This window comes from Carassius gibelio, chromosome B2 (genome assembly GCF_023724105.1).
Source record: "Carassius gibelio isolate Cgi1373 ecotype wild population from Czech Republic chromosome B2, carGib1.2-hapl.c, whole genome shotgun sequence".
Taxonomy (NCBI): Eukaryota; Metazoa; Chordata; class Actinopteri; order Cypriniformes; family Cyprinidae; genus Carassius; species Carassius gibelio.
In genome coordinates, this window is record NC_068397.1 from 15,556,117 (window position 1) to 15,580,080 (window position 23,964).

General features: G+C 35.5%; 1 protein-coding gene across 1 annotated transcript; it reads right to left on the reverse strand.

Annotated features, from left to right (window-relative positions):
- Window positions 1-1,814: 1,814 nt before the first annotated feature.
- Window positions 1,815-23,964, reverse strand: LOC127950407 (phosphatidylinositol 5-phosphate 4-kinase type-2 alpha). Its single transcript, XM_052547433.1, has 11 exons — window positions 23,125-23,964; window positions 17,714-17,811; window positions 17,497-17,593; window positions 12,158-12,310; window positions 11,915-12,061; window positions 11,522-11,560; window positions 9,832-9,927; window positions 6,771-6,884; window positions 6,329-6,581; window positions 4,455-4,558; window positions 1,815-4,372 (listed from the first exon to the last, which is right to left on the reverse strand). Exons 1-11 carry the CDS (start codon window positions 23,266-23,268, stop codon window positions 4,292-4,294), a joined length of 1,326 nt encoding a protein of 441 aa, XP_052403393.1. The 5' UTR covers window positions 23,269-23,964; the 3' UTR covers window positions 1,815-4,291.

Below are 23,964 nucleotides of genomic sequence, written 5' to 3' on the forward strand. Positions count from 1 at the left end.
TGAAACAAAACCACCATTAGATAGGTTGTTTACGATAGGCCTATTCTTCGACAAGAATCTATTTTGACCTTGACTTAATTCGGTTCTTATTTCATCTTAACCAACTTTATGTTAACTGTACAAATATAAATAATCAAAAATAAATTTTAATGGTCCAAACTGCGACATTTTTCATTTGTGGGATAATAGCCGTATGATGCTCTCATGAACTGAACAGTGTTCTTTCGTAATTTTTACAGTTCAGAGCAGGAAGTCTCTTTCTGTGATCAGTAGATATGATAGCATAATCCATATACTGTGAACCCAAAGTTCAAACATCAAACGTCCTTTAGTGACCGTGTGGGTGCAAACCACAAACAAGTTTATAGATGACTATTCCGTTAAAGACTAAAATAAATGCATAAATACATAGAAGACTAAGGATGGTTAGCAACGGCTTTTGCTATAGCCAACTTTTGCTTTGACTGCTTAAAGTAGGTTAAAGATTTGATAAAGGTCTAGCTATGTCCAGCCCTAATAGTTGCTAATAGCCCAGAGTTTGGTCGCCTCTCTTGTCCGTGTCAGATCACTGAAAATGTACAAATATTAAGAAATCTAGTATAGTGCAGTTAGCCTTCGCTTTCCTATTTTAAATCAAATTCTTAGGCCCACTGTAATTATTGCGTTAATCGCAATAATTTGAGCTAAATCAATAGGACCAACCAATGATCTCTGAATAAATACAGCGTTTAATACTGCATTAATAGACTATTATTAGGCTATTGTCCTAAGAGCATGCTTGAATAATCTCGTAAATTAGGAGCCCTATTAGCAGCAGTAGCTGCTTCCGGTGGTGATAAATAATGTATTAAAAACAGTTTTAAATCTTAAGACTTATATTTGTATAAAAATAAATAAACCGAACCGGTTTTTTTCATTGCTAATTCATCGCTTTAAAGATTTCTGTGGTTTATGTCTGTGGCGATGCAAAGCCGAGGTGAAGTGTCTCAGTTTGAACATGGACCGATTTATTCTGGAGTAGCTAGTTGAGCTCAAGTGGGGTTCCTTTTGGGGTTTGCCTTTTCAGTTAAAGACAATACTGATTTTGGAAAAATAGCTGGTTCAACCTAATAATGGTTTCAAACTAAACAGAAGTACCATATGGAAGCACAAATGTATCGCAAACATGTATGAAGAATAATTTTTAGCGGAGCAGTTCAAAGGCTCTTCTTGATTAATGAAGGACACTCAAAGGCAAGTTATAGAAATTATTGCTCAAAACCTTTCATATTAATACAAAAAGGTTAATTAAAAATTACCATGCCGAAAATAAATACGGTTTTGTGGACTCTGGCCTTAATTGTCATGTAACTTCAGTGCAGCACGATGCGCCCTCTTCTGGTTGTAAGCATGTAACGCACCTTTACAAAATACACTGTAATTACAGGTTAGGTTAAGATATGTATAGTAATATTAGGCATTATATATATAGCCTATATATATATATATATATATATATATATATATATATATTTTTTTTTTTTTTTTTTAATTGTCACACCATGCTTTGATCATCACTATATTTAAAATTGTTGCCTTTGAGATTATTCATTATATTCTGAAACTCAAATAAAATCTGATCCAATTATATATATATATATATATATATAAAACAGCTAAATTTAAATTTGATCAACCATTATTTTGGCTATCCATAGGTTTAGTGATGAACACATCGAAATGTAAACCTTTTAGGTGAAGCACTTTATATTTTTTAATGGTCTTTCTTTTGAAAGTAAGATTTTGCCATAATACATAAATATTACAACCATTAATCAAGCGGAGCAATGCATCATTTTATTGAGCAATGCTTATGGGACAGAGTGCTTTTAAATAATTTAGGCCTACAGCACATACACACAAGAGCTGCACACTTTCATGACGTATATAACAGTTATGACAAGTAGACTGACAACCGATAATATATTTAAAAGGGCTCACATTAACTTCAACGCATTTTTTCTCTTCCTCAAACATTACAGTATCAAACTCACACTGCATCATCAACATGGAATCATGTTTTTACAAATTACAACACATGAGATCATAACTCTATACAATGAGAGACAAAGTGAAGTCATTTCCGCCAAAAGCTCAAAGAAGTGGCTTCCTTGAGATTCACGTGCTGTACTGACATCAAAGTCATCACTGTGTGTTCATGAAGCCTCTCGCCTCTTCCACTGGAAACTGTCTTAAAACAAAAACTGACATTGCTTATTATCTAATTAGTAATTGATAGGATAGAAATCCAAATACAGCAACACATCGAGCCTGTGAAACAACTTCAATTATAACAACAATGTAGGAATCAAATGAGTAAATTAAGCAAATTAATCAGGTTAACCATTTCAGGAAAATTTTACGTTTTTGTACCGTTAGGACTGCAACATTGACATAATATTGCAAACACGTAATACACCTGCATATTTACACATCTACACAGGAACAGCAAAACCACCTTAGGGTTCGTCCCATTCACCTTTCCCTTTTTAGAAAATAACATTTTTCAAACGTCTCTTTTAAAAAAATTATTCAAATACAAAATTAAATAATTCAGAGTAAAAAAGGCACACCCTCGCACAGTGTATATATGTCAACACATAGAGTGGAATATTTAGGATTACTTTGCAAACGATATTTCAGAAGAAGACATATCACAATATCTATATACTTTTATAATACTAAAGGTCTCTGGGATCACACAAAGTTTCGACAATGATGAGAGAGAGAGAGAGATATCAACAGAAAGAGGCAGCATTCTCTCGCTCTTTACAGTGCAGCTGAAACACTATACGCAGATTCAAGCATCTATATAGCGCCAGCACAACTGCATTCTCAAGAGAACGGCCCACTGTAAACTTGCTAAATATTGTTGTAAAAAAAGGGAGATACAAAATATGCTTCATTTTCATATGATGTTCTCTAATCGAGAGCTAAACAACATAAAACAGACAATGTTTTGTTCTTTTACTAGGGATACAAAAGTGGTAACCCATTAGGTGCTTAACACATTCTACGAATCGCTACTATTGCATGACCCTCTGCGAGGCAGTGGTAAAACTGGAATCATTTGCATAAACGTTTTGGTGCATTACATCATGTGCAAAAACAGTGGCATTATACTTAACTTTATTATCGGAGCCAGTTGCAAATATTAAGCTCCTGTGCAAGACTTTACAATGCACAACAGGCAGATCATCTAAAATCCAATTTAATGATTGGATCTTAACTATAATTGCAGTAATTGATCCTGAAGTTGCATTCTTTTCCAATGTTACAAACAGATTTGCCTGCAGCTAAAGAGCGATAGTGCAATAAACACTTTTTCAATTATATGTTCCAGTTTATTTTAATTCTGACTCTGGTCATATTTGTTCAGGGCTAAACTTAAAATATATATTTTGATATATATTTGAGTTATTTATTGGACTTTTTTAAATTAAAGGAATAGTTCTCTTAAAAATTAAAACATGCAATTTGATGAAAATGCACTCTGTCTCAGGCCATGCAAGAAGATGAGTCTGTTTCCTCATCAAAACAGATTTGGAGAAATTTAGCATTGCATCACTTCCTCTCCAACGGATCCTTTGGAGTGAATGGGTGCCGTCAGAAAAAGAGTCCAAACATGATAAAAAAAATGCACTGATGAATTTGTTTTAATGCATCTTTTTGTTTCACAAGACATTAATCGATCAGCTGGAGTTGTGTGGATTACTATCAGCTCTCATTCTGACGGCACCCATTCATTCACTGCAGAGGATCCACTGGTGAGGCATTTCTCCTAATCAGTTCATATGAAGAAACTAATTCATTTACATCTTGGAAGGTCTGAGGGTGAGTACATTTTCAGCAAGTCAAGTCAAATTTTGGGGTGAACTATTCCTTTGAGAACAACGAATTTTTCTCCACAATAAATATATAAGCAGCTTTGAGAGTTCCAGTATGATAATCATACCACGTAGCTGGGCACAATAAACATCACTCAGTTTCTCAATCAACAATATCTAACACAAAGGTACAGAACGCTTCAACGCTATATATGCATGACTATATCACATGTATGCCTTATCAACCACATGGAGCCACAAACCTACCGAACAGAGGAGAAAAAGTAAACGAATTGTAAACAAAACAACTCCGACGTGATCATGTGACAAGTGGGAGAGTGACACTGGATCTGTTAACCACTGGAAAACCTCTCCCAGGATATGAGCTCATATGTGACCACCTGTTGCTCAGCCTCAGGCAGCAGTTAGGACAGAATGGTGGTGATGAAATCATAAAACCGCTTTGAGTATTGCTCGGGGTTGACCGTTGAGATCTCAGCCCCTGCCTGGAGAAAGAAAGAGCAAAAAAAAAGTGTCGATTTCTATTTATTTAATACTAGCACTGTTTATGACATATTGGACTCTCACCCCATGTTTGACCGTCTTAGCTGCGTGGGCTGCTTTCTTCTTGGCATCATATGGAGTGAGAATGTCAATCACTGCCATGAAGTAGATTTCTTTTTTGGGAGCATCTGAAAGGTAGAATGCGCTACTGATTTTAAGCAAGATAGAAATGTAATAAAGTGAGACAGAACTGTGAATTGCTTTTTGCCCCAGTGCAGCGCTGCCACTGAATATTTAACTTATATTTAATCTACTGACCTTGTGCATCCTTTTATATGCCATGCATGGCTTTGAAATGATTGGTTTTCTGGAATGCATTCAAGATTGTTGTTGCAAATACTGTTGATTTGTCACAAATCTAGCTGGATAACATCTGGATAAAGCTATAAAAATGTGCAAAAATGACTTATGACAGTCTTGAAAGCATTAGTGACGTGTTAAAAACTACAAATCAGTCAGTACTCAGTAATGTTATTCATCATTTTCCAGCAGAAGTACGTTTATTAATTTATGAGTTGCTTTACAGCTGTGTACATTTTTTTTTAGCTTGTTGCATATTTCATTTTTGTAATGAAAAAAAAACTGGAAAATGTAACATTTAATGAATGACTATTTCTAGGAAATATAAAAAAGCATTTATAAAAGTTGCATTACAGCTGTAGAATTCCAAGATCGTTTAAAATTGTATTAATTTTTTTTGTAAAGAAGCAAAGAGAACATTTAATTAATATATAATTCCAGTTTGTATATATGTGTGTGCATATATATATATATATATATATATATATATATATATATATATATATATATATATATATACACACACACACACACACACACACACACACATATATATATATATATATATATGCGTGTAAACATTTACAAAATTTTGAAGTTGCAATACAGCTGTTTGTAAAGTCTTTTTGTAAAGACAAAATACAATAAGGTTCAATTTGTTAACTATATTTAATGCATTAACTAACAATGTGCAATACACTGTTACAGTATTTATTAATCTTTGTTAACTTTAATACAAAAACAACTGTTTACTGTTAGCCCATGTTATCCCAGATCCATTAAAGAACATTAATAGATACAACTTTTGAATTGAATAACGTGTTAGTAAACATTGGAATCAACATTAAGATTATTAAATACCTAATAAGTATTTTTCATTTGTTAGTTTATGGAACCTTATTGTAAAGTGTTAACTAAAATACAACAATTTACTGATTACATTTTTCTAGTATATATATATATATATATATATATATATATATATATATATATATATATATATATATATATATATATATATATATATATATATATATATATATATATATATATATATATATATATATATAAAAGATTGTGTGTCAGGGCAAGGAAAAAATTAACTATTGACCTGACTTGGTAAAAAATATTAAATTAAGCAATAACTGATAAAATATAACACTACATTTCTAAGCACTGAATGTGCAATATTCCACATTATAATGTAAATATAGCTTCATTTAAGATATGGTGTGTCTCTCTATACTGTTCATTGTAACATATTTTTTTTCCTCCCCAGTGTACAATGATTTTTCAAAACTGTAATTACAAATATAATTCAGTGAGTTACTTGTTCAGTATTATTTGTGCTACAGACATGACACCTCAAATAAAAAGTGTACTGTTAGTTTTTTTTAAGTAATCTGACTAACAATTTTGGTCCGGTGAACGATAAAACAGGCAAAAAATACATTGAAAATGGCTCTCATACTATATCTAGGAAGAAGAAAATCAGAAGAGATTTAGTGGGCAAATAAGCAACACCCTAACAGTCTAAAACCATCTAGCAACACCCTAGCAACTCTGGTTAACTGAATTCTAGCTGGAAAACCACTCACTTTCATGGCTCTTGATGGCATATACATCAATGGCGGGATCAAACTCTCCGGGGCCCAGAGGTCTATTGCTGTCTAGTGTGTTACTGGGACTGTCTGGTGGGGAGCCAGTGGCCCCTCCGTCGCTCTCCGTCCCCTCCTCTTCTCCAGCGTCGTTGTCTTCACTCTCCTCTTCGGGCTGTTCCTGCTCCCCTCGCTCCACATCATGGATCCCCACCAGGAGACTGTAGTCCATCAGCTTCAGCTGGGCCAGGAACTAGAAACACATTTTCCAAGGGATTAAGCATGAAACATTGTCTTTTTTAATTAGACACAGTTTAATGACGCAGAGGGGTGATTAGGACGAATGAGTGTTTAGATAAGAGTTTAATGGGCCAATTACACTAAACAAAGCAAATGAACAGGACGAAAGCAGTAATGAACATGAAGGATAAGGCACACAGACCTCTGCGTCATTCTTCAGTTTCTCCAGGAACATTTTCTTGTTCTCCTCATCTATGTAGATTTTCTGGCCGTCATTGATGAAGTCATTGTCTTTGTAAGTTGGAAGCTCCTTGGTCTGTTGTTCACATTGGGAAATAGTGTTAAAAGTTCATCAGGAGCAACATGTGTACATTTAAACTTTCAGTTTACGCAGCAATTGAACAGAATGTCATTGACATTTGTGACCCTGGACCACAAATCCAGTCTTAAGTCGCTGGGGTATAGCAATATATATAGCAATAGCCAAAATATACACTGTTTGGCTCAAAATTATTGATTTTTCTTTTATGCCAGGTAAAGATTATGTTCCATGAAGATATTTAGTAAATTCCCTACTGCAAATATATTAAAACTAAATTTTTGATTAGTAATATGCATTGCTAAGAACTTCCTTTGGACAACTTCAAAGGTGATTTAGATTTTTTTTTTTGCACCTTCAGATTCCAGATTTTCAAATAGTTGTATCTCGGCCAGATATTGTTCGATCCTAATAAACCATAAATCAATGGAAAGCTTATTTATGTATAAATTGAAAATGTGATCCTTGTGACTGGTTTTGTGGTCCAGGGTCTCATATATAAACTCAGACTGTTTGGATTTGTTAATAGACTCAAAAATGAACATTTTGACAGAAATAATAAATGAATTTATATATAAATATTTTTACATATAGAACAAAACGAAAGGTGATGTCATTTCTGTGGCATTTGCAGCACCAAATGAAATGGCAAACGATGGTTCAGCAGCAGCAATAAATAAATAAATAAAATGCATTATAGGTGCAGTTGTATTTGGTGCTGCTAGTATCAAAGAATTAACACAATTCACATTTACTTCCTCATTAACTACAAAATCCAAACATTTAATGATGTATTTTTTGTTTTTTTGTTTTTGTCAACTTTCTGTTACATCTCACTAAAATTCACCATCTAAAAAAATAGTCTTTTCTGAGACTAGTCTCATCTGAGAATTCACTGAGTGAGCTTAAAAATAGCGGATCCCAGAAGCAGTGGAGTGTAATATAAAGCAGACGGCCTCCTGTGGACACTCAGAGCAACAGGGGGTGATTTAGATTTCACGATTTGAGCCAACAGACAATTACAGCATTCAAATAATTACAATGATTAAACCAAGGGTTATTTCCTAAATGCCTACTTCCAGAAACATCAGCCATTCCAAACTAAAGCCTACAGCTAGAGTCAAGATAGGGGATAGTTCACCAAAATAAATAAATAAAATAGAATAAAATTGTGGTCGCCATTTGCTCTCACATAGTTTCAAATCTGTATGGCATTCCTTTTTCCGTGGAACACAAAAGATGATACTTAGAAAGCTTTAATAGTTTCTGTTCATATTGTAAATGTGGTTAAAAATAACACTGGATATATATATATATATATATATATATATACAGTGGGGATCGAAAGTTTGGGCACCCTTTGCAGAATCTGTGAAAATATGAGTGATTTTCAAAAAATAAGAGAGATCATACTAAATGCATGTTATATTTTATTTAGTACTGTCCTGAGTAATATATTGTGCATAAAAGATATTAACATTTATTCCACAAGACAAAAAAAAAATGCTGAAATTATTAAAATAACCCCACTCAAAAGTTTGGGAACCCTTGGTTCTTAGTACTGTGTTCTGTTACCTGATGATCCTTGACTGGCTTTCTGTTTTGTGATGGTTGTGCATGAGTCCCTTGTTTGTTCTGAACAGTTAAACTGAGCAGCGTTCTTCAGAAAAATCTTTAAGGTCCTGTAGATTCTTCAGTTTTCCAGCATCTTTGCATATTTGACCCCTTTCCAGCAGTGACTGTATGATTTTGAGATACATCTTTTCACACTAAGGACAATTAAGGGACTCAAACACAACCATTTAAAAAGATTCAAACATTCACTGATGCTCCAGAAGGAAACAAGATGCATTAAGAGCTGGGGGTGAAAACTTTTGAACACAATGAAGATGGCCAAATTTGTCTTATTTTGTTGAAATATATTTTTTTTCCATTTAGTTCTGCCCTTCGTAAGCAACAGAAGATACTTGTATGTTTCCCGGTACACAAATTAAGTACAATTTACCTTGATCTTCAAATTCCAAAAGTTTTCACCCCCAGCTCTTAATGCATCTTGTTTCCTTCTGGAGCATCAGTGAATGTTTGAATCTTTTTAAATAGTTGTGTTTGAGTCCCTCAAATGTCCTCAGTCTGAAAAGATGTATCTCAAAATCATACAGTCACTGCTGGAAAGGGGTCAAATATGCAAAGATGCTGGAAAACTGAAGAATCTGCAGGACCTTAAAGATTTTTCTGAAGAACGCTGCTCAGTTTAACTGTTCAGAACAAACAAGGGACTCATGCACAACCATCACAAAACAGAAAGACAGTCAAGGATCATCAGGTAACAGAACACAGTACTAAGAACCAAGGGTTCCCAAACTTTTGAGTGGGGTTATTTTAATAATTTCAGCATTTTTTTTTTGTCTTGTGGAATAAATGTTAATATCTTTTATGCACAATATATTACTCAGGACAGTACTAAATAAAATATAACATGCATTTAGTATGATCTCTATTATTTTTTGAAGATTACTCATATTTTCACAGATTCTGCAAGGGGTGCCCAAACTTTCGATCCCCACTGTATATATATGTGTTTTGACCTTTTATGATTTAACATTTAATGAAAATTTGAATTGATTCTTGAGCCACAGAATGAGACTTCAATCCTAACTAACAGAACATGCAGATGGACATATGAAGGTATACTATGGCTCAGCAGAACACTTAAATGCTGACACACTAGTATTCCAGTTCTTTTCCCAAATTCCATAAGAGACTGTCGAAGAAGAAGTCACTGCTTATTTCTGGAACAACTTAAAGCACCAGCCCTGGGCTCGGGTTTACAGTCCCTCGTGGGATCCAGAGGGAACGGTGATTTCCTGAGGCAAAATGCGGGGTAAAGCATGTTGAAGAAGAACACAGAGCAATATGGGACAGTTCTTTGCTGTCGTGTCCTTACGTGTCTTATGGCGCAGTAAAAGCGTGTGGCAATCCGGATGGTTTGTAGCTTTTGGCTCATGCGTGATTTGGACGGAGCCTCCTCAGGTGGACGTGGCTGCAGGGAAAAGGAGCGTCAGATGCAAGCAGCTTCACCCACAAATCAATGTGTGGAGGTGTGAGACGAGAGCAGTCTAGATAACTTTGAGGACTTGTTTTCTTAGTAATTTTTACTTTATTTCATAAAACAAAGACGTAAAGCCTTCAGAAGGAAATGGAAGAATGAAAAAGATGGAAATATCCCACATAAATGCATCAAATGAAAATGTACACTGTGATATAAAGTTGACTGATAACATGCCTGTTGTACAGTAAACAAGTGAAGACACAAAATATCTCGGGAGAATGTTAACGGGATAGTTCACTCAATGAAAATGTTCCAAACCTTTAGGAGCTTCTTTCTTCTGCTGAACACAAAAGGAGATATTCTGAAGTATGTTGGTATCCAAACAGCTTTTAATCTCCACTGACTTCCAAGGTATGGAAAAAATGGAAGTCAGTGGGTACCAGAAACTTCGTGGATACCTGCATTCTTCACAATATCTTCTTTAGTGTTTACCAGAAGAAAGAAATTCATACTGGTTTGGATCAACTTTTCATTTTGGGAGAACTATCCCTTTTAAGGAAATCACACTTGAGAAGTAAAGGAAATATTTCATCAAATACAGTGAATGACAACAAATCTAGTCTGTATATGACACATAATTACAAATACACATCAGTTAATATTTGCTATTTTTGAGAGTATCATATACAGCATTAGAATGTAGATATAAAATCTCAATGGAGGAGGAAGTAATCAAAGAAACAATTTATCATGCCAGAAAGACTAACATGCATATAGAAAAAACTATATATATATATATAGATATAGACATGCAAATCATTCCCATGCCCTCCATTTGTACACAGCTATGAAACAACACAAGATCAGGTTTGCCTTATGTGAGAGAATCCTGTACACAAGTATAAACTGCAACTCATTAGCCTTTTATTAATGGACAGAATGTTTTTATATAGTTTCCACAGTAAATCAATGAAAAACGTGTAATCCAACAAGTCCAATGCTTCCTGAAGACAAGTACTCAATCTCTGATCTATTATTTACAATGGTTTCTGTTACCATCTCTTTACATCCAGAGATCAGTACACTTAAATTACACTGTAAAACAATAGAGTATCACAGTATACAGAGACACTAGGGTTCTTGGGTTTAAATTAATCCAATTACCTTCATTCTTCTCAGGACCATTACTTAAATAAATTAAATAATACCCCTGGACTATGAAGTGCAGTTTCCCACACTATGAAGCAAATTAAATAAAGCAAACACTGAACAGAAAAGGAGCACAGAGAGTATTTTTTTCCAAGGAATGGAGTAGAAAATGGGATCTTTCACACAGGAGAATTTTATTGGAGAGTTTATTAATAGACAACACACATGGAAAGGAAAATGATGTTATAATTGTGAATATAATGTTTGTTTCCTTACACATCATTTCCAAACTCGGACATGCAATAATACATTCAGTTCAGACATGCAGTTCATTTTCTAATGTAATAACAAACTGAAGCACAGAAGTTCACCCCTTTTCCAAAATTCTATTCCTTTTACATATAATAATAAAAAAGAAAAATGAGGGAGAGTTTACCTTTTCTTTGTCGCTAGCCTCTCTTGCCACTGTGGATCCCTAAAAAAGTACATAAAGTCATCATAAAAAACAAACAAACATTTATTCTCATTAAACCATGACTTTTTTATTTTTATTCTATAGAACAATCTTTTCAGAAGTTATTTAACTTGCTTCAATGACACATTTCAAACAATTCAAGATTTGTTCATGAATCAGACATCACATGAACATGAGACACGAACGTACCAGGGAAAACTAGGGTGGATTTCATGTTTTTCTGCGAACAGTGATATAAAACTATTGTATGCATTGAAATAGCATATGTTTTATGGACTGATTTCATGATACCCCCATCCATTCATTTTCATTATACCAAAGACAAGACAGGCTCTTCAAACTACAATTACTCACCTTCAGGTCATATTTTTTGTAAACAGGCAGCCGGTGACTGAAGACGTTACGAGTGACGATCATGTAGGTCTCATCTCCATCCACTGTGAGGCGATACATACCCAGAAACTGAGGGAGCAGCGTGTTTCCATGGCACTCGACTATATACTACATTGAGCCAATAAAAAAAGAAAAGATTCACTTCAAAGCTTGTGAGACTCCTCGTAGGATTATTTTAACAAAGAAATAGATGCTTCCCTTTACCTGGTGGTACTTTTTCAAAATGTTGTGCATCTCGGCCACGTCCTCGCTGGTGATGATCTTGATGACATACCTCTTGTTGTACGAAGTGTGGAAACGAGCTCCACTACGGCCCTGAGCGTCACTGGGAATTGGGGCCCTGCGTGTCAGAGAGTTCTGCCATGGGAGGAAAGAACAGTGAAGGATTTGACACTGCCAGGCTTGCACTAAACAGCTTCAATAAATCGGTGAGAAGCTACTGGCACTTCTCCTAGACTGCAGTTTGCAGGCAGCCTGGAATGCCAGACTGCACTGTCTGGGTGCCTCTTTTATTGAACCTCATCACAAACTGATTTTGCTCATTTGGGTGGCAAAGCATCCTCTTCTATGGCAATGGGAAAAATGAGAAAGAACGTGTGGCAGTTAGTGCCCTGTGCAGAAAGACAGGAGTCAGTGGGTTTGCCTTAAAATGGCATTATTCAAGCAGCAAAAGCACAGCTGCGTTACTGCCTGTGCTTTGGATGCCATCTTTAGTATAGCTGCCAAAAATGCAAGGTCTCTGCCGTTCACTGCAATAGACACACTCTGTGTTGCAGTTGTACTGAGCGGGATTCACTTTCAAGATGTTAAAAGCTGTCATAAATTTCTGATGAAAAATTATTTAGTAAATCAGTGGTTCTCCATTGGTTTTGCTTTAGGATTCCAGATCTGAATACCAAGAACTGTTCAAACTGTCAAGGTTATCAACAAATCGATCTGAGATAATAATCTATTAGTAATACAATTGAACTGCATTGGCTGAACAATATGCAAAATTATTTAAGTTATTTTTGACCTTATACATGCTTTTGGACATATAGACGGTTTCATCGGGCGCACGCGCCTGGACCTAAGTTAACTTCCGGTCTGTGTTGTGTATATCGGTCTGGCTGCGGTGCCATCTACAAACGCAGTTAAAGGCAAGGTGATGAGTAGACTGAAGTTGGGCTCAGGTGGCTGTGCTGCGGGATGTGTTTCCCATACAATTATTTATTTTTGGAGACTCACCACAATTTTAAAACTGATCGATTTTGAAAAAGGCTTCGTTAAATAAACATGAGTAAAGTAACGTTACGTAACGTACTGCACGTTTAATAATAATAATTCCTTACATTTATGTTTAAATATCAAAACAAAGTACGGGTGTTTTTATATCGCTGTATTTCTGAAGGAAGACTTGCATGTTATATGCGTGATAAAGCAGCGTGTGAGCGTAGCTCTGCTTCGTTTACAGCTGTTACTGGGGAAACCTCTATTTCTCGCACTTTATGTCTATGCTTTAAAACATCTCCTGCTGGCAAAGAATGAATTAGCATTTTCATTAAGTCCGCCTGATCCACACAGAAAACACATTTTGTTTGTTATCAAAAAATATCTACTCTAGAGGGACTTGGCTGTTGTTATTGATTCTATTTGGAGTCTACCGGAAGTTAAGTTAGGTCCACAAAAGCGCTCACGCGCATTAACGTTTGTTTATGTTGATGCCGTTGAAACCGTCTATACTAGCATTTTCTCATGATTATTAGAAGCCTATTTTACTATTAATTTCTTGGTTAGCTGCATTAGCATTGTTTTTTTCCTCACTGCTGTCCCTATCTCAGAACAGGCCACATAAGGCAGTATTTTTGGGTTATGATGACCCACCAGTTGTGAACATCTCTTCTTGATTTTAATATCAGTTGTGTTTATTGATTTGAAGATTCTTTACTGAAGTCACCTTGAAACATTCAACCACAAATGCATAAAAAATTGGCACTTTCACTTCAATGAAATGTAAATGCTGATTTCTACAGTCCCTGTGCTGGGTCAACGGTAGTGTAAGTGTAGTACTGAAGTATTCTGGGAGATGGGCCAAATTCAATACAGTATTTTCAGCATATGGCATTTAAATTGATCTGAGCATGAAAAATCTAATGACGGCTGTAGAAATAAAAAACCTGATATTATTGCAGTTTACTTATAAAACTTCTACATATGAACCGAGAAACACAATGCTTCATTTTAAAGAGGTCACATCATGAGTAATCGACATTGATTCACAGGTTAATGGATCAAAGTTAAATAACCATTTCAATTTTAGAAATTAAATCAACATTGATATTTCAACATCTTACTTTTCATATAGATTTTCAATGTTTTGTCTACAACTAAATATCATTGTTCATTTATACATATTTTGTTAACCTTTTCACGACCATTTAGAATTAAATGTGGTTTCAACGATTTTCAACATTGAATCAACAACAACTGACAGATTCCAGCTGTGAAAGTTACTTGAAGACCTTAAACTTCACATGCACAGGGTCTCAACAGCTTGTGCGGACCATCTCAGGGTGAATGTGTCAAGGTGCACTGTAGACATTGCAAAGAGTCTTACTGAAGGATGAGGCAGAAAATATTATATTGGACATGACAAATTTGCAGTCGATGTGTGAACAGACTGAAAAGATGTGCGCATACGCAATAGTCACATTGCAGGATGTGCAATGTTTAGTATACTAATCATTATATAGTGACCCTTGCAAATCATTTGAACTGTGTCAGTACATCATAATTAGAACGAGGCATCAGTTTACTGTCGGGGATTTGTCGTGTCACGCCGCATTCAGTGTAGTGAGACAGCATCACTCGTTATATTGGGCTCTATAGTATTTTGTCACATCACGCATCACGGGATGCCCGTGTAGACATGGTGAGAGCCACGTTAATGCATGTGAACACTGATTTCCATTCACTTATATGTCTATTTGTGTCTGAAATGGCACGCACAGCGGGTAAAATAAGTATTGAACACGTCACCATTTTTCTCAGTAAGTATATTTCTATACTTCATGCTGACATAAAATTTCTGAAATTAATAACTAATAATTAATTAATAACTAATTTGTATCTTCTAATCTTTTAATTTGTATGTTCTATAATATTTATCTATGCTTGCAATATGTTTATTTCCTATGCTGTTTCACTCACCTACGAAATAAGCTCAATCATTGATAATTTATTTCAAAAAGAGCTATTCAAGTCATCTGGTGATTTGTTTTTCCATATCACAATATATTGCAGAAAAACTAAATATAGCAATGTGAGTTTTTTTTTTTACAATATCAAGTCAGTAACAGTAGTGAACAATAATATGACTCAAGTAAGAGTAAAAAAGTAGTTTGCTGAAAAACTAAGAAGTTAAGTTAATGTGTTAAAAGGTACTTTAGTAATATTTTTCTGTTTTTACCCAAAATGAGACATTGTGAGAATTATGGAGCAGGGTAAACCCTAGCACTCACATACTGTAATGTCTGCTTCACAAGTGAGACCCAGGAAATCCCGTATATGTACAAATGCACCAGATATCACTACAGCTGAATAACATGGAGATAGAGATGCTTTGACTGATGAAACACAATTTAAGATATTTTAAGATAAGATATGTCTTTCATACTTTCCTGGACCTTGACAGTGTAATTTACTTGGCAGTCAATGGGACAGTCACAAGCCTCCGAGTTTTAATCTAAAATATCTTAAATTGTCTTCCGAAGATGAACAAAGCTATTATGGGTTTGGAACGACATGGGGGTAAGTGATTAATGACAAGATTTTCATTTTGGGGTCGAGTATCCCTTTAAAGGCTTAGTTCACCCAGATAGCAAATTTATGTAATTAATAACTTACCCTCATGTTGTTTCAAACCCGTAAAACCTCCATGTATCTTCTGAACACCGTTTAAGATATTTTAGATTTAGTCCGAGAGCTCTCAGTCCCTCCATTGAAGCTGTGTGTATGGTATACTGTCCATGTCCAGAAAGGTAAGAAAAACATCATCAAAGTAGTCCATGTGACATCAGAGGGTCAGTTAGAATTTTTTGAAACATTGAAAATACATTTTGGTCCAAAAATAGCAAAAACAACGACTTTATTCAGCATTGTCTTCTCTTCCGTGTCTGTTGTGAGAGAGAGTTCAAAACAAAGCAGTCTGGATATCCGGTTCGCGAACGAATCATTCAGTTCACCAAATCGAACTGAATCGTTTTAAATGGTTCGCATCTCTAATACGCATTAATCCACAAATTACTTAAGCTGTTAACTTTTTAAATGTGGCTGACACTCCCTCTGAGTTAAAACAAACCAATATAATTCATGTACTCAAACAGTACACTGACTGCACTGCTGTGAAGAGAGAACTGAAGATGAACACCGAGCCGAGTCAGACCTGTCTGTAATTGGCTGTCTATAGTTTGATAAGCATAAGCGGGCTCTGAGCATTTCTGACAAGCCACCTTTCACAATAATGGTATCTATCCGTTAAAATAACTAAAAGTGTGCAAAGTAACTTTCCAAAATATAACAAACACATAACTAATATTAAGCAAGGACAGAATTAAATAATACAAGAATAATATATAAATCCTGGAAATTAATTCAAATAACAGAGGGTTATTTACAAGGAGATCATATTGTGCACATACTAAAACATTCAACTTGTGGTCAGCCGTGCCCATGACTTTCATTAATAAAATAGCTTTGAAACTGTATCGCTACATTATATTTCTCAGCCACAAGGAGGTAAAAGCACTGTTTTTGAAGTAACTAAACACAAGTAACTCAAGTAACTAAAGCTTAATTGTTTATAGAAAGAGAGAGATGAGCAAGTGCAGGTATTTCACACATGCTTCACATAACTTCAATCCCTCTTTCTAGAAAATTAAATTAAATTAATTCAAATAAATGTGATCTTACAGCACTATTTTATCATTTTTACCCTTCTGATCAAATATTTATTCAAATATCCAGCTTTAACTTGTCAATGCTGGCAAATGGCCAAACCAAGCGAAGCATTATTTTCTAATAATTCACTTATTCTGCTTATACTACGGTTACACCTCAGATATCGTTCATATGTATTTCAAGACATTTGTTAGTCCTTAAAATGCTCATGTGTATTTAACTTCTTACGCATTTCAACCCACACCTCTGTTGCTAATTCCAAAACGTGATTTTAGACCGGAGTAACAGTGGCTTGAGCTGTTGATAACAGACATATGTAGTTAATAATGAAGTAATTATAGAGAGAGAGACAGATTAAGAGTATGTAAATTGCTTGAGTTTGTTCGTCTCTCAACAGTGTTCAGCAGCATCGTCTCTAATAATAGCAAAACTGTAAGTTAATCTGTTTCAAGAACAGCAGTGGCTTTGCCTCGCTTGTGAGAAATGTCATGTAGCTGTTAAGTTGCTAAACTATTTCCTAATAAAGCACTGATAAAGAACAGCACTGACAACATTTTTCTGTGTCCACGAGAAGCACTTGACCACTTATTTAAGCACTTATGTACCTGATATTCCTGATCATCAATGGAGAACCGCTCTCTCAGATTGCGGAAGACTAGAGGACAGTACTCCTTAAACTTGAAATGGCTTGGCATGTTCTCTCTTTGGAAGTAGAAAAAGGTGCAAAAGCTGATAACTAACAAAAGCAAAGCAATGAACATATACATAGCAAAATTATCAGACAAAGTAAAAAAAAAAAAGTCTGGAGTCTGTCTTTCTTACTTGTTGAAGAGGTGGTTGTCCACCTTGATCTTTGAGTTGGCTTTAAAGTCATCAGGCATCAGCATAACAGGAATCTGGATGTGACTGAGTTCATTTATCTGGAAGAAAGTAACAGGGAGAAAATGATTCAATAATGCCAGATTACTAAATAATTCGAACGGCTGAAGCATTTCTAAAAAAGCTTTATATCTGTTATACAGGAGACTTCTGGACCTGCTCCAAATGAATAAATCAGAGCCTTTTCTTATTTACCGAGAACTATCTGCTATCGTACAGGGGCCATTCCTCAAAATGTGCTGCACTGATGGACCGCTGCCAAGAAACAACTTCCTTTCACTAACAGCAGCAGCAGTGAAAAGCAGAGCCGTCTGTGCCAACAGAGTAAGCATTACTTATTGGCTGGACTGTCCACTTCCTTTTATATTGTTTTAAATAATTCAGTACACGACAAGTGGTCTTTCATGGGCAATAGCACATGCATGACCTCAAGTCAATTGACTGACTGAGAAAGGTGCCTACTTATCTAAGCATAACCAGATTTTGGTGTACACATCCGTTTGTCAAACATGCTGGAATCCAACCTGGCTATTTTGACACTCCTTTTCCATCATATGAACACACCACACACACACACACACACACACACACAATGACGTGTTGTGTGTATGCAGAGAGTTATTTCTGTGCATCTTCCTGTGCCTCCATCTGTCCCTGCTGCATAAGGGGGTGTCCTCTTGATGATTAAGAAGCATTTCAGTAAAGAAGGTCATGCTTTGTGATTTAAAACAAAGCCAAACAGTCATCTACAAAGAGATAATAAAGAAAAACTGGGGGTGAGGGCAGCGAGTTCACTGAGAGCAGCAATGGAACAGCAGCAGCTGAAAATGGGAAAGGACAAACTCACGGTCAACCAGCCTGAGCCTGTCTGACGCAAACTCACACACACAATGTATGTCCCATGCGATTCAGAGTAAAACTGTTTTGAATTTCTTAGTATGAATTTAATTATAAAATTGAATAATAATTATATTTTCTCTTTTTGTTAGAAAAAACTATAAATATGCAATATTAACAAATAATACATAGAAAAATATATTAAATTTTTATAATACATAATTATACTTTTTTATATTAATTGATAAAATATACATGTATGTTAGATATAACATATATATATATTTAAAGATATATTAAAATTATATTATTAATTTAATGACAAAATATTTTAAGTCTATAATATTTAAATATATATTTGAATATATAATTAATAAAATTGTTTCATAAATAAATACTATTATATTAGTGGTCAACCGATACATAATAAATATACACAGTACACACATACATATTGTGTACACAACTTTTATTTTGGATGCGATTAATTGTTGCCCTGCACCAATATAAATAAAAGTAACATTAAGCATTTAAAACTAAATATTCTGCTTGAAAGCAGTGTATGCATTATCATTTTACAATTAATGCTAATAACAAAATAAAATTGGTAATAAGAACTGTGACTTGATAAATATAAGTAGTGCGGCCAAAGTGTGTTGATATAATTACATGCACATATAGATAGTAAATGGCGTAGTGGATCTTGACCCCCACCCCTTTACAGTCAGTTATATAATCAACATACAATTTCATTTGGATAAAGCCATTGAGATTAATCAAGCAAGCAACCAGAGGCTTTTCTGGCAGAGTAGGCCACGTGTTTTCTGAAAGCCACACTAGAACATGTGAGCCATTAACATTACAAGTGATTTCATACTTCTTTTTATTGCATTTCAAATCAGAGCGAAAATAATTCCATTACTAAAACCTGTTTTCTCAACAGACTAATATCTCAGCACATACGGCTTATCAGCCGCTTTACATAACACAGCTCTACTACAAATTAAATGGAAGAAGCCTTTATGTCCTTCACCTCAGACTTAAGTTATACCTCCAAGACTCTTACATAATCAACATGAAAAAGCTCATCTGACTCAGTGCTGAATGAGAGGATAAAACATCTAAAAGGGGAGAAGAGGAAAGGAGGGGTGTGGATTAGATGAGAGAGAAGAGATGAATCGTAAAGAAGTATGAAACACATAGACAGGCATCATGCATACGCAGGACATTGTTGGATATATATATATGTGCTCAGAGGAGGGGTTGTATTGGCCTAAATTATAAAAATAGGCTAAACGCAATGTTCATGAACACTACATTTATGAGGACGAAAGATCTCAGCATCAGTAAATTGAAACACGAAGGATGGATGGGAAGAATGTGCTAATGATGTTTGGGAGCATAAACCTGCAGGCAACACTGATTCATCTTGGGGTTTAGTGATGTTATCCTACTCAAGCACACAATGACTTTCAAGATGGAGTTCATGCCAAAAATTGACAATCTATGTCTTTATATATTCACACACACCACACACAGCCAGGCTCTAGGCCTGATGAGAAAATAAATAAAAAGGCCATTCACACAACCTCTCCATTTCAAACCTGGGATGCTGGCTTGTGTTTTTCTATACTCAGAGGAGCTCGATTTGTAAAGTATTCCGTCCTAATCAAACACTCACAGATGTTGACAGATGACACAACTCTTGCACCAAATTTCACTCGCTTAGACTTAAACATTCAGTCGGAGACTCATATACTACAGTACATACTATGAGTTAGTGAAGCATGAAGTCACTCAAATAATACACTGTAAAAATGATCACGATTTTAACCGTAAAAGACTGCAAAAATGCTACAGTAAAAACCTATTTATTGGTTAACCATAAGTTTTCGAACTACCGAACCGATTTTTTTATGAATCATTTTATTACTGTGAATTTAAGTAAAGTCTGTAAAACCTAAAATGCTTCTACCGTATATATATATATATATATATATATATATATATATATTTTTTTTTTTTTTTTTACATACAATTCTGGCAACCACCACAGCTTCCAGTATTTTACCGTATATATATATTTTTTTTGTACTGCCTGAAACTGTTTGCCCTTAAACACTGGATGTTGCAAGTTAATTTACAGATAATTAACTCAGCACAATGGCCTACAAAGTCTTAATATCAGATATCAGGGTCTACAAGATTCCTAGATAAAAGTATTATTTTAACGAATTGGTTAAAGCTGCGGTAGGGAACTTTTGACGCTCTAGCGGTTAATAAACAGAACTGCTTGCGTCTTGCGGAAGAACATCGTAGCCGGAACTACTTCTCTCTGTTTATGTCTATGAAGAATCACAAAGGTACTGGGTTACTCCGCCGCGGTACCCCCGAAGCAATCTAAAATAGTCCGAATATAAACACTTATTATAGGTGCACCCTAGTGATTCAGGACAAGCTAAAAACACGGTTTGGAAAATGGATTCATGGTGTACTCCCTTATTATATAAATTTTTCTACATTTTGAACACAAACAAAGTTACGGACCGCAGCTCTGATTGGTTGTTTCTTACTGGGAGCGGTGTATTTCTGCAAATGGCAATAGGAGCACTGGGAGGAGCCAGAGGAGCTTGATTTTTTTCACAGATTATCTGTCTCATATTCTGCTGTCAGGACATAATGACAGGTTTTACAAATATGTAAAAAAATATATTTTTACAAAAGTTACCTACTGCAGCTTTAATTGGCCTACAAACCAATTCTGACTTGGTTCCTACCAACATAATAAATATGATTATGAACATCATCATTATCCAATTATCATTTTCTGGATATTGTGACATTGCCACATGATTCTATGGTATTCAAATGATGCCATAAAATTAATAAACTAACAAAAAGACGTAAATGAAATTTAGATTTTTTTCCAGTAGTATCTGCGAGTCCTACAGAGTACACAAAAACAATTATCTCGAGTTCAATGTATAAATGAATAATTATTTTACCGTAGAGTTTGCACCTCCACACAACACAAAGGTTACAAATAATGGTTTTAATGCATCTTCTCAATACATGTGCATTACAAGAGCAACACAAGGCTCCCAGACACTGGTGTTCAGATTCCCAGGAGACCAATTAAAGGTTTGTCAGATACCTGGAAATCTTCCATTCCCACAGGAGAAGCTCTCTTTAAACGTGTCATGTTGTTTCAGGTTTGAAACACACACACACACACACACACGCACACACATATTTAGTCCTACAGTTGGAGTTAATAATAGGGAAAAAATAACACTTTTCTTGGAATGAATTATTAGAAATAAGAGAATAGAAAAGGTCATAAATATAAAAATCTGTTTATTATGAGTTCACTAGGTAAATGAGAAATAAAAGAGCATTCTTGAGGCATTAAGTGCTGGCGAAGGATGAGAGATCAGGAATATCAATGCGGTCTGTACAGCAGTCTGTATAGTTATTCATTCAGCGTCTCCAACAATCACGACTGTGTGCCAGAGCCTCTCATCTGAGCTAACACTCACTGTGCTTGCTGACACAATCATTTCACTGATTCTTGAGGACCGGGACAAAACATGTCACATAACTGAAAAACAGACATTTCGTTTTCAAGAAATTCTTTTGAAGGATTCGTTCAGATTTATCACAATTATTCACCAACATTTGATGGTAATATCTTGCTTTTATGTTTTCCCTTTCCTGTTACTCAATATGGATCAACACCAGCAGATATATAAATAATGTGTCAAATGAAATACAAATATTTACAAACCAAGCATTCACGTCAAAGAATTAATCAGCTGACACCACAGGATGCTTTGAAACTGAATTTCAGCACCATCTGTTGAATTTTCACCACCATCAGATGTAGTGATAATATAATATGTTAATGCTATGATAACAATATGCATATCACACATTTTAAAGTAGCCATTTTGTCTTGCTGGTTTTACAACTAGGACCTAACCCACTTAAATGACCTAAAAATCTTAATTTATTTACAATTCAAGTGAGAGAGTTGATCATATTATGGCACAATCGTTTATAACAGTATAGAGTCTGTGTGAGCTCATAACAGGTGAAATATGTAAGGACCTTCGGAATGAAAGCTGAATTTGATTTGAATAACTATTAAGGAATAATAATGTTAAAAATGTTTTTAAAGCTATATAAAGAATCAAAAAATTATATTCTAATTTTACTAGTAGCCTACATTAAATATCTGCTTTTGTTCTTAGATTTAACATACATGTCAATACATATAAATGAAAACAAGTTTAAATGTTGCCTGTTTAAAACTGAAGTGCCATGTTTTGCATCGATTATTGATCGTGTCACGCGAGGACAAATAGCTCGCGTCGATGTTTCGAGTCTAGAAAGAAGGAAACGCTACAGTTTAACGAGGGATCAAGAAGCCGCAGGAAAACTGTCGCACGTGCCCTCAATCCGCTCACGCTGAGCATCGCAGCTGTTATAAACCTGTAAGAAAACTGGACCCTTACCGAGTGGTTCACTCCCCACATCAAGACGCTGAGCAGCGGGTCACTGGCCCGAAACAGCTTCACCTTCTGAGACACGAAATGTTTCTTCTTGGTTTTGGTTTTCCTGGCGATGGATGCAGCGAGGTTGCTGGCTGCAGAGGCCATGTTTAGCGAGCAGGCTCGGATGAATGAAATCCCTCTCTGTGGCGAGGTCTTGACACGAGCTGTTCGGAATCAGCAGCGCCCCGCCGGATCTCGACATGCAATTTGTCCCTTTCGTTATTTAATGCATCGCGTTCACGCATCCCTCTGCAAACGCGCAGCTGACGAGCGATGAAAAACTCTCAGAAAGCCCGCTATCCACCAACTCCCACCAGCTAACTGCTAGCTGTCATTGACGTTAGCTTGAAGGTTACAGTTGGCTGGATGTGTGCGCTACCAACTCATTCACACACACAGCTTTGCAAACTAAATCTTAAGCCCGCCCGGCAAAGCATCCCAGAGGCTCCAACGAATAATATCCGTGTTCATCATGAAATGTCATAAAAAGTAAATAGATGCACAAATTCAGAATGCAGAGATTTTACACCACCCCGTTATAAAAAGGTGTGTCGCCTTATTTAAATCACGGCGAAACCCCGTTAACAAGCGTTATTATGGTCGACCACTTGCAAATCTCTCAGTGCGAACGAAACTAACAAAAAAAACAGGCAAAATACTAAAAAGGTAACAACTACTCTCTAGCTGAAGTCAAGCCCGACGCAGAGAGGGCATCTGAGCCCATCCACTGCGGATGTGCTGTATGCAGCAGCTGGAGCAGGGTTCACTGTCTCTCTGACAGCTCTGCTTTAGCTCAGCTCA

Coding starts and splice junctions, on each gene's coding strand:
- LOC127950407 (XM_052547433.1), bottom strand. CDS start 23,268: ATGGCCTCTGCAGCCAGCAACCTCGCTGCATCCATCGCCAGGAAAACC. Junction 6,885..9,831: donor TTTACTGCGCCATAAGACAC/GTAAGGACACGA, acceptor TGTGAACAACAG/ACCAAGGAGCTTCCAACTTA. Junction 4,373..4,454: donor CTAAGACGGTCAAACATGGG/GTGAGAGTCCAA, acceptor TTCTTTCTCCAG/GCAGGGGCTGAGATCTCAAC.